Source organism: Podarcis gaigeae (genome assembly GCF_964106915.1).
Source record: "Podarcis gaigeae genome assembly, chromosome: 10".
NCBI classification, from domain to species: Eukaryota; Metazoa; Chordata; class Lepidosauria; order Squamata; family Lacertidae; genus Podarcis; species Podarcis gaigeae.
Window position 1 is genome coordinate 44,442,499 of NC_139686.1, and position 18,083 is coordinate 44,460,581.

The window sequence follows — 18,083 nt, forward strand, 5'->3', positions numbered from 1 at the left end:
AACAAAGAAAGCAGACATGTTGGGGAAACGAGTTTCGTTAAAAGCTCCCAGCTTTGTATACTTATCTACTTTTGTATACTTTCATGTTATTCCTTCCCTTTCACAGAATGCAAACTGGTTGCAGAAGTCATACGAGTCAGACAAAGACATTCCAAAACATTAACATACTAACATTAAGTATCATCCACTGCGCCAGGAACAGGGGCTTTTTTCTTTTCTTTTCTTTTTTGAAAGAAAGAAAAGGGAAAGGGTCTTGAGTTTCCAGATACTAAAAATTCAGTATTTAAAAATAATGCAGCTCAAGAGCACTGCTACAAAGCTTGGCTAATGCATTTTGCATTAGAAACACTACTAACCTGTCATCAAACTGCCGAGGGTTCAGTTTTCTTACCAGTTTAATGCGGTTGGGCACGAGGGAAGGGGAGAATCGAACTAGTCTACCAGACTTGGTTCGAACAGGACTCCACCAAGCCTTTTTAGGCCCGTTGGCGCCTAAAAGTTTTCAGGAAGTGCTGCAAGCAGTACCCACCTCCAATCACTTTTCCCCGCCCCCCACTGGCACCCCTGAGAGATAGAAGGGAGTTGGGCAAAGATCAGATCCAGCAGAATTCACCTGAGCCTCGGAAAGCATTCACAGCTGAAAGAGGAAGTGGGAAAGGGTGTCAACTCTTCCAGCTTCCTCCTTCAGCTATGTACTTTTCAAGGTACCTTATGTCACCTTATGGCCAAGAGGCAGGGGAGGGGAGGGGCTCAGAGTATTTGTGGGCACCGGACAAGGATGCCATTATACCCACTCGTACCATGTTGGTGGTCCCTGAACCACAACTATAAATCATGTGTGCATATGTGTCGCAGTCCCCGAATTTACAACATTTGTTAGAATCCCCCCTCCAAAAAAATTATTCTTTTCTGGTTATTTAAATCATAGGGAGAGAAAATTATCTGGTTACACGGCATGCAGTGATAACCTGGCAATTTATAATTTGGATTGCAATCTGTTTTTCGGGACACTTCCTAAATCTTATATTATTTCAGGCTTAGTTATGAAGACTTCTCCTTGCTAGCTGTATTGCTTCTTGTCCATATTCCCAAAGTACAGTTGTACCCTGGAAGTCGAATGGCTTAGTTCCCGAACGTTTTGGCTCCCGGACATCACAAACCCAGAAGTGACTATTCCGGTTTGCGAACTATTTTTGCAAGCCGAATGTCTGACGGGGCTTCTGATTGGCTGCAGGAGTTTCCTGCAGCCAATCAGAAGCCGTGCTTTGGTTTTCAAACGTTTTGGAAGTCGAAAAGGACTTCCGGAACAGATTCCATTTGACCTTCAAGGTACAACTGTATATGGTATATGCTTAGCCCTAGAGGTTGCAAAACAGGGATGGGGAAACTCTGGCCCTTTCTGATGTTGTCTGACTCCAACTCCCATCAGCTCAGTCAATGTTGATTTTATGATGGGAGTTGTAGTCCCAAGCATCTAGAAGGCAACCTTTTGGGAAAGGCTGCTGTAGAAGTCTTTGCTCAATTAATGGAGACTCAGACCAGAGTTACTGCCAATAACAAGTAGGCAATCTTTAGGGTCAGAAAAGTCTCAACTACAGGTAGACACAGAACCTTCCTACAATAAGTTCACCAGTAAGTAAGTAATTTTTGCTATTTGCATTAGACATAGATCTTTACTTACCATCTTGCTGCTTCACAAGCCCCTGCTGTATATACCGAATGTATGTGAAGAAGTTACACACAGATGTAATCTGCATAAGAGAGACGCAAGTGTTATAATTTAATATACTTAATTGTGCACATTACACAACTGTCTGCTCCATGAGCAGAGTCAAACAAAGCACAGGGAACCCCAGTACTTACCCTATATCTACAGAAAGGAGAAATATAGTAATAGTTGCTTGAGTCCCCCAACTTGATTCTATGCTTGCATGTTTTACTTTGTCCACTGAGAGCACATTTCCTGTATGAATGGAACAGAAAAGTTGTTTGTTTGTTGTTGTTTTGAAACATATCTAAACTACATGAAAACAGAGATCTGGTACAGTTGCCTACAATTAAACAAGAAATCTGCAATCTGATTTTACACCATGATTTACAGACACCACTTGACATCGTGAACGATAGTTGCGCACAGTGGTCATGCAGCTTTCACGCTCTCTTCCTCAATCGTGCTTATTGAGTCCCAAAATCTCCTTGAGAGAACATCCACCATAAATTCTCGGTCACTTAATGTGCCTCAGGTGGACAGCAGAGGTAAGGATATCCAGTAAGCACTCTCAACTGTGGAATATATTGCTAACTATAATTTCAAAGTCAAGACACAACAAATATTTAAAGATAACTGAAAGGACTGTGCTTATCACTACTTTCAGCTATTATGTGGCAATATAAATAAGCACTTGCAGTATTTACAGAGGGAGAGAAAAAACTATGTTATGCTAACTTTATAGTACACTGTCAAGTTGCGAGAAATACACTAATAAAGCCTGGGTCCCTTCCAATTCCATGAGTCTATGGCAGTGACATGGCAATGTTTACATTATACCAAAATGAATCACGTTTGAGTGATCAGTTCCAAAATTTTAGTGAAGTCATTTCTGTCAAAAAGGGCCATAGCTGGCGAACCAACTGTTGCTGGAAAAAGGGACTCCTAGCCACTAAGGCCACAAGAGCCTCCAAGACAGGTGAGGAGCACCCCCCCAAAGTACAAACCTGCTCCTTCCTAAGGAGAGGAACCCCACCCAGGTCCAGCTGCCTCCCTAAATCCTGAGCCTGAGAACTCAGGACACATAACACCAACTTTCCTCAAAGGAACTCCAGACAAGGCCTGCCCCACTGCTCACACAGCAGCTGCCATTTATGTTAAAGGTACCCCTGCCCGTACGGGCCAGTCGTGTCCAACTCTAGGGTTGCGCGCTCATCTCGCTCAAGAGGCCGTGAGCCGGCACCGTCCGAAGACACTTCCGGGTCACGTGGCCAGCGTGATGAAGCTGCAGCTGGCGAGGAAACGCCGTTTACCTTCCCGCTAGAAAGCGGTCCCTATTTATCTACTTGCACTTAGGGGTGCTTTCGAACTGCTAGGTGGGCAGGAGCTGGGACTGAACGACGGGAGCTCACCCCGCCGTGGGGATTCGAACTGCCGACCATACGATCGGCAAGTCCTAGGCACTGAGGTTTTACCCACAGCGCCACCCGCGTCCCCGCCATTTATGTTACCTATGCCTGAGTGCACATGCACATTGTGATTCTTTGGCACAAAACAGCTCACTTGGAAAAGAAACCCTATGGCCCTTTTCTGCAGCACCCTATGACATTTCTGGCCTTTAGCAAACCTATGCCAGTCATTTCTGACAGGCAGGCAGACATTGTTTTGAAATAGCATCTTCATGTCTCTTGCACGATCTGATTCCACCAGTTTGAACATACTTTGGTCCTCCACATTCAACCGCAGAAGCTTTCACAAATCGAACAGGTTGCAAGCCAACTGGTTCAATGCTTAAGGTATTGTTTTCCACAGCTTCCAAGACGGCTGACGCCAGCTGAAAATGGAGCACGGAGTTTAGATCTGTTGAAATTTCCTAAAGATATTAAATACACAGCATGCTACCCTGAAACAACTGCACACTTAGGCTGGACCTAGGCACATCAAAAACACGTTTCGGAAAACACGCTGTAAACTTCGTAACGGGAAATCCCGTTGATGAAAGATGGGACACTACAGCGCCATCTGGTGTCACAGTGTTATAACCCATATAAAACACTTTTTCTTTACTAAGGTAGCTGAACGCTGAGTCTCTGGACAGCGAGCAACTGGATGCCTGTGAAAAACCTGCAAAGCAGGATTCTGTGTTTTCTAGCAATTGGCATTCAGAAGCATTCTGCTCTGACCATAGAGGCAGAAAGTAGTAGCCAACATTGTTAACAGCCATTGATAGCTACAAATTTGTCCAACCCTCTTTTGAAAGCCATCCAAGCTGGTAGCCATCACCGCCTCCTGAGGAAGCGAGTTCCTGTATATGGTTCCAAAACGTTACCTCACTTTTTGAGAAGGTCAAACACGGAAAGATATCTTCCTGATAGATTTTATCCAGGAAAGGGCATGCCCTGTCCATAGTGGGATCATCCTTCCAGGATCTGAATTCGTTATACAGAGCTAAGTCAGCCTATCAAAAACAAAATGAAACAAAATGAAAAGAAGAATCCAAAATTCATACTAAAGTCATATACTGCAGATGACACCCACATCACCTTGAATACAGAATCTACATGACTATACAGACAGTGATAAGAACCCCTAAGTCCCACTGATTTACACATATTTAACATGGGTAGATTACACCCTAATACCACAGCTATAGGCGTCAAGTTGCAGAAAGGTTATATTTCCCTCCTTGTTCAATCACTAATTAGGGCATTGGTTACCTGCCAACATCTGCCTTTGTTTCTTAACCTCAGCTCGTGCTCTTGAGACTAACTCACATAAGGGTGCAGGTATTTTAAATTTGCAAGCCTTATTTTCTTTGAGCGCACAAAGGAAAGAAACATGGAACACCTGATATAAGCCAGTTTTATGAAGTTCACAACGATAAGAAATATTCTCTTTGTGGGTCATTCTAAAGACCTGTTTAACGGGGTAAGGAAGCTGAATTTAAAAACAATTGAATCAAAAGAGAGAGCTTGAAGGCAGTCCTTTAGGCAAAATGTACACATCTTTTTTGAGGGGGAACAGAGTGATCTGGCCACAGTTAGGCAGCCGAATTAACAAACTGTTCTTTGGAAGAGGAATGCAAATGCTTTGTTCCATTGCCTCAATGGATGGTATTGCCTTAAGGCAGCTTCCAAGTGCCATTGCTTTCTACCAGTTCATTGCAGGTGTTTTGATGCAGACCTACAATACATACAAACGTGAAATACCTCTTTGCAGTCTTTCACAATTGGCTGCATCATGGCGACATCCTGGTTGCTGACCCCCATCGCGCTGCTCGTACTCTTGTTCCTCGCATGGCCTTTTTTGAAGGGTGTCTTTCCGCTAGATTGAAGCTCTTTCGTGGGCGACGTCGGCGAAGTGGACAGCACTAACGTTTTCAGGGCTGCTACCTCGGCCTGAAGGACATCAATCTAAACACGTACGAAAGAAAAGGAGAGACCAAATAATTGATTGGAAATAAGTGATTGGAAAGCAAGCAAAAGCTGCTTCTACTACAGTCACTCATTTGTGACAAAATCCTTCATGGAATAAAGTATTTTGTAGCCAAAATGACCTGAAGTCACCAAGGGACCTAGCCCTGGAGACCTAGGATTTCACTCGCCAGTAAGACGCCAGAAGAAAGCTTATCCATTCGGAACTCTGCATTAGCAGACTTCGTACAGTGGTACCTCGCAAGACGAAATTAATTCGTTCTGCGAGTTTTTTCGCCTTGCAAATTTTTCGTCTTGCGAAGCACGGATTCCCAAAGGAATGCATTGAAAATCAAACTTGCAAGACGTTTTCGTCTTACAAAGCAAGCCCATAGGGAAATTCGTCTTGCGAAGCAACTCAAAAAAACGAAAAACTCTTTCGTCTTGCGAGTTTTTTGTCTTACGAGGCATTCATCTTGTGAGGTACGACTGTATATTTGAATTAGTTTGGGGTTTGCTTTTGGATAATTCGACAAGAACACTCTGGGGCATTTCTGAACATGAGTAACTTGTGTGATGCCTTTTTGGCAGAGTTGAAGGTGAAATCTCAGCAATGGGCTAGCTACAGAGGTTAGGGGTCACCACGTAAGAGGCCTTTAACAGCAACGCTGCATGGCCACAGGTATTAGTTTCATTCTCTGCCCTTTCACCTGCTTGAAAGATCTGTTTTGTTAAAAACCAGGAGAAAGGAAGGCACCTGTGTGCCCCCGAGTCACAACGTAAAGTCATTTTCACAAAAGCAAGAGAGCAATCGACTGTATAGCCTCTTGTTCAACAGATCTTTCAGTTTACCATTCATGGTCATTCTTTCGTTTTCCTCACATTGCCATACAGGGGAAACAGACTAAACACAAAAGTCCACCGGGGAGGAAATTATTCATCTCTAAGTACGCTACAAATGGAGTCCATCACCTCAGCTCACTGTTGAACTAGAAAAACAGAACTCTAGTGACTGAAGGAGTAAAGAATGTTCCAACAGAAGTCTGTAACATACTGCAGAATAGTTACGAAGGGAAATAATGACACAACTCCAAGTGAGTAGTATAAATTAGACCTCTGGCAAGAACTAGCTCATATATTTGTTCAAACTGTCGTACAAATATTTCTATAGGTTACATGAATGAGAATCACCGAGGCCAAACAATCACTAAATAGTGCCGGATGGAGACAGAGCCTGACACCACCAGCTCTCAATTACTGACATCATTTTCTACTGGATATCTAATCCCCCTCTGGAAATTACTAAAAAAAATTTACAAAATGTCACAGCATTTTCCTTGTGGCAAAGAATCCATATGCATCGGAAATTCAGGTTAGGTACCGTCCTCCTTACGAACACTTTGGGTAATGAGCTCCGCTAACCCGGAAGTTGATGTTCCTTGTTGTGAACTTTGCCTGGTATGCCAGCAGAAGTTGCATGCCGGCAGCAGAAGACCCCATTAGTGAAAGCACACCTCATGTTAAGAACGGTTTCGGGTTAAGAACAGACCTCCAGAACGAATTAAGTTCATAACCAGAGGTACCACTGTATAAGCTTTCCTTAAGCTAGAGTGACTCAGCCTCCTCATTTGGGGCAGAATTTGCTGATCTAGAGGGCTCTATATGGAAAATACTTTTTCTTTCATATTCTCCCCTTCCCACCCACATTTGCCTCTGAAAGTATTTTTGCCCAATTCCTGTAAGTTCTTCCCCTGTTCTTCTTTGTATTCCTCCTCCCTTCAAATTTCCCTCCTCCTCTGTTGTCCTTTCACGTTCACTTCTTCCTAACTGCAACAACTTTCCACTCTTATCAATTCTCCTTTATATTGCCAATTTTAACTTTTCACCTCACTTTCTAATTGCCTTCAACATGCCCTCTGGCCCTTTATCCTTAGAAAGGAGACTTTCCTTCCTGTGTCATCCAAAACATCTGTCTCCTGCCTACTTTTACTCAGCATGAGTGGTTGGTACTGGCACTGGGTCCAACCACAAAGCTAAGGCACAACGAGGATATACAAGGCAGGCTCTGGTACCGAGGCCCACCAGAAACTAGCCCAAGGCCCACTCGTGGGTCCCAATCCACCTTAGCCTGTTCTTGCATATCTGACCTCCTTGCTTGACACTACTGGGTTTTTTTAAAACACCTAGAGTTCAAAGGTCAGTTGGCAACCTGAGGAGGCTGTTTTGTGAGTGAAAAGCTGGGGAAAGGAATGCATACACACTAAAACAAACCCTTCTGGATCACAGGGATATCATTAACTCACTTTTCCTTGTGCTTCTTTCAGTTGTTTTTCAGCTGTCGCCTGCTTTATGTTTGCTTCCCTCACCATTTTGTGTGCTTCCTACAAGAACAAACATTTGCATGGTATATAAATGCTTTTGCATGGGTTTTCCTGCCACATGAAAACAGTAAACTATGAAATGTGGCTCTTTTTCTGTCTTTAAAAAGAATAGAATAGCAGGGATACGGTTTTGAAGTCACCCAACCGCACAGCTGCTTTTCACGTTGCTTTTAAAAGTCTCAAGTGCACCGACAGGCAAGTCGCCCATACCTTAAAGATAAGCGATGGAAAGTGCTGGAAACATAATGTTTGAGTCCGAGGTCCAATCAGGAGAGACAGCTACTTTGAGGTCTGATTGCCATTCAAAAGGCAACAATATAGCTGCTATTCCACCCAGGAAACCCGCCATTTATTTGGAGAAGCATGGTTGGACAATTTAGACTACACAACCGCATTCACAGGCATGAGCACACACACCCCGCCGGTGAATCTGCTGTCACCTCAACTGGTGAAGAAATTTGCTTCATTTTTAGCAGATGAGCTCACAAGAATAAACTACTTCCCAAACTTTCCATTTTTGAAGGTGGGGTGGGGGAAGACATTCAAGTACATCCTGAAATGGCAACCTCAATCCAAAGCGTGTTATCACAGAAAAGTCTCCAAACAAACCTCAAAGAGGCTGGCAGTAAGTTCTTCCAATTCCTGTCCGAGTTGGTCACGCACTTTAGAAAGCCTCTCGCATTCTTCATCTTTCAGTTTCAGCTCCTAAGAAAAAGAAACAGGTGTTGATTTTGAGAGTTATAATTTACGGCTTATCCAACCCTGAGCAGAAGAGAGATGTTTGGACCAAACTAGACACGATACAGCAGCCATGTGCATTTTACTCACGTGTCTGCTTTGCTCAGGTGTAAAAGGGTAGTGGCGTTACATGAAATGGAATATGCAGGCAAGAATGGGAGATTGAGTTCCTTTCCGCTCTTTTCTCCTGACGTGGCTCTCATACCAGAAGCAAGCTGTGCTGGAGATAAAAGTGCTTGAAGCAATGGGGCATAGCAAGGCAAGAGAGGAGAAGCTATCGCTGCCTTCTGCTCTTGTGCTCTACATTTTCTAAAGAAACAGGGCCCACTGCTTCTTATGGGTTGCCTTGTTTGTCTTTTGCTGGAACAGAAACCTTGCTCCATACAAGCTCTTCGTGGGAATTGCTAGTGGTGCATAGCCAGTAGTTTCAGCTTGATGATATGCTTTCAGGCAAAGTAGGAATTGCAGCAAAACAATCCTTGCCTCTCCCCCCAAAGACATCAAGAGTGAACCAAAATGGAAACAATCCCTTCACCTTTTCATTTGCCAGTGTTAGTAAGTATACAGCGCTAGGGGGCAGCCAATATTTAGAAGACATGCCTGACAAGCTCACACAGAACAGAAAACAAAGAGTTATATCTCCAGGAGGGTAACAGGATACTTTCGGGATGATGGATAAGATTTGCAAAGGTTTGCAAAGCTCACTCACAAACAACTCGGCAAAATTGCAAAGTAGCAAAGGGTTTCATTTTGAAAGCAAGGTGAGCTGAAAAGGCAGTTCCAAGGCCTGTTCCTTAGAAAGAGCCCTGTTTATATGACTAGGGCTACTCTGGACTAAGCAGCTTGAAGATTGGAACATGAGAAGTCTTGGCTTAAAGCAATGCTGACCTGGCCAAAACAAGAAAACAGAAACCAAGCAGAAGGATTGTTCCTTCTCTTTCATGACATCAATGCCTACATTGTACAGAGCATCTCCACAGGCTATGGCCATATGTGATTTATATGAGTGAAGGGAAAACCCAAGACTTGCATCACTTTTCCAATGAAAATCAGTCAACCTAAGTTCATTTTATAGATACAGAATTAAAGCCCTGAGATGAAGGACAATATACACATTTAACAACATCAACATCCTCACCATCAGGATACTGAAGTGAAAATAATATTCATTTTAAAAGAGATTGAATGATTAAGCTTGGCTAAATAAGCCTATGTAATTAGCAAGAAAATTGAGGGGGGGGGACTTTTAACAGCACGTTCTTAGAGGCCTGTTAGAAAATAAGAAAGAGTAATGATAGCTTTGCAAAATGCCCTTTTGGCTATTCATAACTATGTATTTTAACACTTAAAGTATGCTGTACCCGAAGGATAGTACTGTATAAATCACTGAATTGGCAAATATTTGTAGTTTAAATTGCTTTACTATTCATAGGGAGGGGGTACAGGGCAATGAAACACTCTCCCTTGAACCACTGAAATTCATATTGACATTTTATCTCACAACCTTTGAGATTCCGTCAAACATTGCCCATGCAGCTTGAAGCCAGTCTTCATCATCACAGAGACATGCCACTGTCACCCATGCACCTTCCACACTCAATTACTGCAATGAACTTGATGGGGTCATATTACACCTATCTTACAGCATCTCTGTTACTTACTAGACTGTTTCCAGGCCCTGTTAAAGGTACTTTAACATAAAACATTAAGTGGGCCCAGGTCATGGAAAGTCTTCTATAAGAAGTCCTAACTCTCCCCACTATAAACACATGTTTTGTTCAGATGCAAGGTTAGATTTTGCTAAGAGCAGAGCATATTCTGCAATCCACCCAACGAGAGGCTATTCCATATAGGCCTTGTTATTTGCCTCCTTTTTAGAGGCAATCAATCACATTTTTATTCTTCTGGAATGTTAGAGTGGAAAATCACTTGATCAAGACTGAAATGTGAAGGTCTGTCTGCTTCTATTTTAAATCTTTCACCCTTGGGGTTCCTTCCAACTGATTTTACAAGTTTTATTTTTATTAACCGCCTTGTGAACAATTTTCAATATACCAATGACGTTAAGAGAATAAATAAAGGAAGTCTGGAAGTTTGCACAAACGCCAAGATTTTCAGGATGCTGAATTCTGCGCTCAACAGTAAACTGCACTTACACAGAACTGAAAAAACATACAATATACATTAATCTTACCCTCTGAGCTTTAGCAAGTTCCTCCTTTAATCTTTCATAGCCCTTTTCTCTGACTTCCAAAACCGATGGGCTCCGTAGGCGAGACAGACTGTCTGTGCTCAGTCCCAAAACATCGTCACTTCCTTCAGCGGAGTCTGTTATGGTTGCTCCCTGCAAAAATTCTCTCTCGGCATTGCTACTTGCCTTTCTGGAATTATCATATTTGGACGAAGCACCTTGGAGTCCCGAGGTAGAACAAGGAATGGTTTCTGTAACACTGATGCTGAAAGAAAAAGGCATACATATTTTAGCAATGTATACTGCTGCACATAAAGTATTATTATGAAAAAACAAAAGACAAACACATACACCAGAAAGTGACTTGCAACAAAGCTTGCTTAGATCATCAAGAGAAGATTCTCACAACCAACCTGATACCTGATGCTTCTGCACAATTGAGGTGCCTAGGAGATGAATAGACGGGTTGTGTAGGAAGATCAGAGACGTTCAGGGCAGTCGGCTGAATTGGCGTGGAGCACACAGCTGAGGTGTGAAGCCGGTAGATGACCGTGGGTGAGGTAGTTTGCTCAGAAGCACTAGATTCATACACTCCTAGAAGATCTGGAGTGGTGGGCGAGGCTAGATTCACTTCATGAAAACCTTCCAGGGTGTCGTTGGCCATAATAAAAGATTCATCATATGAAGTCCTAAAATGAGAATAATTTTTGAATTACTGCACTATATCATCTGTATTGTTTTTTACCTGAGATGACCCTTAGGAAACAGAGAGGCAAACAGTGTGGCCAGATATGGCGACATTGGATGACATCTAACTAAGTCATACTTAGTAGTTCCACTGAAATAAATCATTTGAGCCATTGGGTGGTACCTAACTAGAGAATTCCACTAGTGCAAGCATTTTTAGAAGCAGAATTAAACTCTCCCCTCCCAGCACAACCCCTATATCTGCTCTAGAGCAGTGTTTCCCATACTTGGGTCCCCAGCTGTTTTTGGACTACAAGTCCCATCATCCCTCACCAATGGTCTTGCTAGCTAGGGATGATGGGAGTTGTGGTCCAAAAAAACAGCTGAAGACCTAATGTATCGGTGTGAGGAATCAGCATGAGGCAGTGGCTGAAGCATGCAGCTGGGAAACCCAGCTTCACATTCCCATGCACATGTAAAATCTAATGGTGCCTACCTTTCAAGGGTAAAGGTAAAGGGACCCCTGACCGTTAGATCCAGTTGTGGCCGACTCTGGGGTTGCGGCACTCATCTCGCTTTATTGGCCGAGGAAGCTGGCGTACAGCTTCCGGGTAATGTGGCCAGCATGACTAAGCCGCTTCTGGTGAACCAGAGCAGCGCACGGAAATGCCATTTACCTTCCCACCAGAGTGGTACCTATTTATCTACTTGCACTTTGATGTGCTTTCAAACTGCTAGGTTGGCAGGAGCAGGGACCGAGCAACAGGAGCTCACCCCGTTAAGGGGATTCGAACCACCAACCTTCTGATTGGCAAGTCCTAGGCTCTGTGGTTTAACCCACAGCGCCACCCGCGTCCCTTCCTTTCAAGTGTACTATGATGTTAAGATGCTGCTCCGAAATGTTTAGAAAAAGGAGGGGATAATAACACATATAGGATACCATGGAATGACGGTAGGTTTAAACAAAAAATAGGAGAACCGTTGAATGATAGCTATGAGCTTTCAGATAATTTTATGCAGGACAAATGGAGAAAGCTCCAACTATGGAAAAGATGTGTTTGCCGTGGGTGTGGGTGGGAGGAAAGAGATTCTGCTGCTTACTAACATGAAGGTAAAAGCTTAATATCTATTTCAGTCATTTAATCCTTTTTTCCCCCACAAGTATATTGCGGCTTAGTTCTATTCAAAATGTTATTTTTGCTCCTATTGCATTCTGCACGCAGAAGTGGCATGCGATAAATTGCTACCCTGACAACTGTACTCCTGCTTTTGACTGTCGAAGAAAATAACCCAAGAAACAGCCACACAAAAGAAACACTGTAATTTTCTGTGGAATGCGGCTTCATCTCCCAACTGCCAAAGTGTTCTGCCAAGAAACCCCCCACCAAGTCTGGGCAGTAAACAGGGACTTCCTGGTATTCCTACTGGTTTTCTAGAGGCACACACTCTGTCCAGGACTAAATCGCCTCCCATCTCATCTCAAATGGTTGCTTTGTAAGGAAGAAGAAAGCCTGAATATACAGCTTGCACAAACTTGCATAATACCTCCTTTTAAAAACGTAGTCTTCTACAGTTGTGCTTAACTAAACGCTCAGTTTCTATACGACAGTAATAAAACTTAAGCCAGGCATCCCCAGCCTTCGGCCCTCCAGATGTTTTGGACTACAATTCCCATCATCCCTGACCACTGGTCCTGTTAGCTAGGGATCATGGGAGTTGTAGGCCAAAGCATCTGGAGGGCCGCAGGTTGGGGATGCCTGACTTAAACACACAAGGAGAAAAATATAGCTACACTTTCAGTTCTTGCCTACAGTGGATACGGTGCTCTCCCTTTTTCTTACAGCCTACATAAATGAGAATTAAAGCTTCTTTTAAAGTTCACAGACACACAAATTACTTTTTTGTAACCAAGTCTGAACCTCGTGGTTTTCTATATTGCATACCCAATTTCCATGGATCACAAATCAAATATACAGAACTGATATAAGCTGGAAACTGCAGGACAATTGATCATCCTGAAAGTATGGTTGGGCAAGGCAAAACTGCTGCAAACACAACAGCTCAAAAATCACGGTGTTTCTGCAAGTATCACGCATGTTGTTGCTTAGAGGGAACTATTCAAAAGAGTTCTCCATCTCGTAATAAATATTCAATTCATTCCTCTGTCATGAATGGTATGAGCCTTGCTGTCATGTAGGGACAGCAAATGTGGGTCCCTCCAGATGTTGTAGAGCTCCAACACCCATCACCCCTACCATTTGGTAATGCTGGCTGGGGCTGGTGAAATATAAACCAACAACAATTGGCTAACTCTGCTGTAATGATTGAATCTTTATTTGCGGCAGCCATCGGCCATAGCAATAAAACAAGAATGCGATATACAAAGAATAGAAATAAAAGGTCAATTATATAAAATACATTTTAGGGTTTTGAATCAATAGTCAAAATAGTGGATCTTATTCTGATTGCCCCAGCTAAAAACCTTGCAAACTTTGCTGTCACCTGCTCATCTTGATCTGCCAAGAGAAAGGACATGGTGGCAGTGGTTGGGCGACCCGGAATGGACAATAAAAGAGGGGTGATAATCTCATTCCTCAAGTCTTTATAAAGAGTGCAAGCCAGAAGGGCATATGCCATTGATTCGGTACTTCCATCTCCACAGGGACAGAAGCGTTTTTCATGTGGAATCTGTTGGAATCATTCCTCAAGTACAGCTGAGGGCAATATATTCAATCTTGCAAGAGTAAAAGCGTGTCCATATTTTAGAATTGCTAGGTTATGCAGATAGGGTGCCAGAGATTCGAAATGGGAAGGTGTAATCAAATCAGTAGTGTGGGTCAGAAAAAATTTCAGTGCTTTTATTTTTCCAAAAATAGATACCGTATTTTTTGCCCCATAGGACGCACTGGCCCATAGGACGCACCTAGTTTTTTGGGGGGGGAAATAAAGGGGGGGGAATTATTTTTTTTCCCCCAGGTGCGGGGCTGGGGCGGGGGAAGCCCGAGCTTCCCCCGACCCCAGCCCCCAGAACAGGCTGCTATCTGCAGTCGCGCAGCTCTCCCACGGCTAGCGGAGCGCTGCGCAAAGCCCGAAGCTTGGGGCGTGCTGAGCTCAGCGCGCCCCAAGCTTCTGGGTGCAGGCAAGCTCTCCGCTAGCCGTGGGAGAGCTGAGTCTCCCACCACTTGCGCAGAGCTTCCTGAAGCCTGGAGAGGGAGAGGGGTCAGTGCGCACTGACCCCCCCTCGCTCTCCAGACTTCAGCGAAAGCCTGCATTCGCTCCATAGGACGCACACACATTTCCCCTTCATTTTTGGAGAGGGAAAAGTGCGTCCTATAGGGCGAAAAATACGCTAGATAGATAGATAGATATTCATTTCATAAGCTCATTAGTAGCAAAGACTGGATGACAATTACAAATATGGTCTTTGGGAGGTTTGGCAGTATCAAATTTTTAGCTTTGTTTATTAAATACAAGTGAAACAAACATTCTAAGTTAGATCATTCTCTAGGGCAGAGCTTTCCAAATTTTTCAGGTTGGTGAAACACTTTTTAGACATACATCACTTTGCGACACAGTAATTCAGTTTTACTTAGCACACCACAGAGGTTGAACTAATCCCTTTCCGGCCCCAGGAGGAGAGAAGAGAGTGTTTGTGTGACACACCTACACAGTGCAGCCGACACACTAATGTGCCGTGACACACAGTTCGGAAAGCTCTGTTCTAGGGCATCTGAACATTTTCCGAAGCAAGACACCCAATTTGGATAGGAAGATTTTCCAGAATTATTTTCAGAATGTCCACAGCTAACCAGAAGACATAACCTGACCATACCATGCCTTTCTTTAATACTCAATATTTACAATAGAATCTGTTGTACTTTGACTTGGTGTGTTTGACCAGGCTTAATCCCTAAAAATCGTCTTATGAACATCTTTAATAATAACAACTATATAAAAATCATGAGGGTCAAAGCTTCCCAAGGCATTGCATTGCTAAATCTTTGTTTTATACAGTCAGTAATCCAAACCCCCAAGGGAGCTGGTTGTTACCTGATGCAACTCCTGAACTCCCTTCCCCCGCCAAGCACATATCGAGGCTTGAGGATTTTTAGCAAGACAGGCAGCTGCATTCAAACAAAGGATTTGGAATGCACGTAATTGACACTGAAGAGGATGTAAACAAATTACAGTAAATAATTTAATGTTTCTAGAGACAGCATTGAACAAAAAACCTCTATTCGTATTTTACAGCTAAGCATTGTCTTAGAATTCAACTTTTAGCAAAAATAAATGGCGAGGGAAGAGATTACTCCAGAAACTATTGTAGCAGGATGGTTCAAGTAGTGCAGATTAATTCCAGGAACAGGCATCTTAAGATATTCATTTTACCTCCAGAAGCAAAAATGAAAAAAGCAACATGCTATCATTAAGAGCAATGACAAACCTAGACAGCATCTTAAAAAGCAGAGACATCACCTTGCCGACAAAGGTCCGTATTGTTAAAGCTATGGTTTTCCCAGTAGTGACGTATGGAACTGAGAGCTGGACCATAAAGAAGGCTGATTGCCGAAGAATTGATGCTTTTGAATTATGGTGCTGGAGGAGACTCTTGAGAGTCCCATGGACTGCAAGAAGATCAAACGCATCCATTCTGAAGGAAACCAACCCTGAGTGCTCACTGGAAGGACAGATCGTGAAGCTGAGGCTCTAATACTTTGGCCACCTCATGAGAAGAGAAGACTCCCTGGAAAAGACCCTGATGCTGGGAAAGATTGAGGGCACAAGGAGAAAGGGACGACAGAGGACGAGATGGCTGGACAGTGTTCTCTAAGCTACCAGCATGAGTTTGACCAAACTGCGGGAGGCAGTGGAAAACAGGAGTGCCTGGCGTGCTCTGGTCCATGGGGTCACAAAGAGTCAGATACGACTAAACAATAACAACAAATAGGTAACAAAAAATGGACACTTTTGATCACCTCGTCATAGTCATGCCAGAGACAGATAAGGGAGGGGGAGCATGCAAGCCCCCAAGTCTTGTTCCGGCCATGATCAACTATGGTTGAGCATGACTTCCCAACTGGCCAATTTACACACAATTTGATCCTAGCATTCGGCATTGCTCTAGTCTGGAAGTGTCCTTGTCTTCATTGTGAAAAGATGAATTAATCAAGTACAAATGAGAGCAGCAACAAAACTCCTGCTCAGTCAAGTTGTGCCCTCTTCCAGGATACTCCAATCCATTCAATGCCACCCCCTTTTCCATTTGTACCTTTCGAGTCCACTCAGCATGCTCAGCTTTAGCCAGGCTGGGTTTTTTGGGTGGGGGGGGGCAGCTCTTAGGGTATTTCTTCTCAAATATGTTCTGTACTTCTGGGAACCATGCCAATCATTCTCTCTTGCTTCAGTGGCCTCATTTTGGCTAAGATCCTGCCAGCACTCACCAGCCAAACCAGCTATTAGAGGGAGTGATTTACACTTTCAGGTAACAAAGAAATGAATACAAGAACCAGTTTTGTGCTCATTCGGATGTAAAACAGACAAAACAACTTTGTGTTCTTACCAAGCACTGAATGGTGTTGGAAACGCCAATTTCAGAAGTAAAAAGGACCTTAGAACTTCTATAGAGATAGTTATGCCATGTTTTGTCACCATTAAAAGGTAAAGGTAAAGGTACCCCTGCCCATACGGGCCACTCTTGACAGACTCTAGGGTTGTGCGCTCATCTCACTCTAGAGGCCAGGAGACAGCGCTGTCCGCAGACACTTCCGGGTCACGTGGCCAGCGTGACAAGCTGCATCTGGTGAGCCAGAGCTGCACACGGAAACTCCGTTTACCTTCCCGCTGGTAAGCGGTCCCTATTTATCTACTTGCACCCGGGGGTGCTTTCGAACTGCTAGGTTGGCAGGCGCTGGGACCGAACGACGGGAGCGCACCCCGCCGCGGGGATTCGAACCGCCGACCATGCGATTGGCAAGTCCTAGGCGCTGAGGTTTTTTTGACACTTTTGTCACCATTATTATATGGCAAATAAGACATTTTATGTAAATTACTGCCAGAGTAGTTCTACGCTCTCAAAGAAAAGCCAGCTTAAGCCTCATGTGTAAAGACAATCTAAGAAACAAGGAAGTTCCAATATTTAAATCTCTAGTGAAACAGTGACAGAAAGTTGTAAAAACACTTTAAAAAACAAACCACCATTTAAAGCTTATTTATGTTTTAGTTCTATAAACAGGGTGAAAGTGATATGGTTTAATCAGCACTCAAGGCTTGCTTACACAATGCATTAGCCTCTGAGGAGACCTTAAAACATGTTTCGGTGTCACATGTGTCATAAGTTGCAAGCTAACGAAAGGAAAGAGGCTTTGAATACAAAAAGCTTTGGACTGGCCTCTGTACAATTTCTGGGTAAGTGGCTAATAAATTATATTATGGACTTTAGCTTGGTAAGCACCAGACACTGGAGTCATGGACACAGTTCTCCAAACACCACACAACACGCAAACACAGGGTCAATCCACATTTTCCGAAAGCACATGTGACACAGAGCTAATTAAGAGGGTACTTCAGTAAGGTATGAGATAGAAATCCATACCTAAACTCATCCTAAAGTCATAAAACTTACAAAGTTTTAAGTTCTTAAAATATAAATCATTTTAAACATGCATAATAGGAAGAGTCTATGACCACATCATTCCTTACATAATATATACATTGGAATTTTAATGTAGATAATGACCATTTCAGTTTTCCAGTCCATTAGAATGCTAACTTACATATCAGAAATTAGTGTATCATCAAAAATAGGGAGGGAAACAGATTTTAAAATATTTTTCCCCACTTCTAATAAAGACATAATCTTGCCATTCTTTCCAGTAATGGTCTTCCCTTCAGGGGAAGACATCAGCACTCAGTGCCCATGGGCAGCTGTCGAGACCCCAAATCCCTGCCAAGGTCCAATGCTAATG

At 43.3% G+C, this 18,083-nt stretch overlaps 1 protein-coding gene across 3 annotated transcripts in view; it reads right to left on the reverse strand.

Annotated features, from left to right (window-relative positions):
- RAB3IP (RAB3A interacting protein) overlaps positions 1–18,083 on the reverse strand; it is a 50,445-nt gene that overhangs the window by 1,155 nt on the left and 31,207 nt on the right. For 2 of the 3 annotated variants that reach the window (XM_083699354.1, XM_083699355.1), the window contains exons 2-10: positions 10,845–11,120; positions 10,435–10,696; positions 8,112–8,207; positions 7,425–7,502; positions 4,918–5,121; positions 4,038–4,166; positions 3,430–3,542; positions 1,864–1,963; positions 1,682–1,751 (exon numbers count right to left, since the gene is read on the reverse strand). In XM_083699354.1, coding sequence (XP_083555480.1) covers positions 1,682–1,751; positions 1,864–1,963; positions 3,430–3,542; positions 4,038–4,166; positions 4,918–5,121; positions 7,425–7,502; positions 8,112–8,207; positions 10,435–10,696; positions 10,845–11,120 — 1,328 coding nt within the window. Of the gene's footprint in view, positions 1–1,681; positions 1,752–1,863; positions 1,964–3,429; positions 3,543–4,037; positions 4,167–4,917; positions 5,122–7,424; positions 7,503–8,111; positions 8,208–10,434; positions 10,697–10,844; positions 11,121–12,365; positions 12,458–18,083 lie in introns of those variants that run through there. The other variant, XM_083699356.1, reaches the window with a different exon arrangement.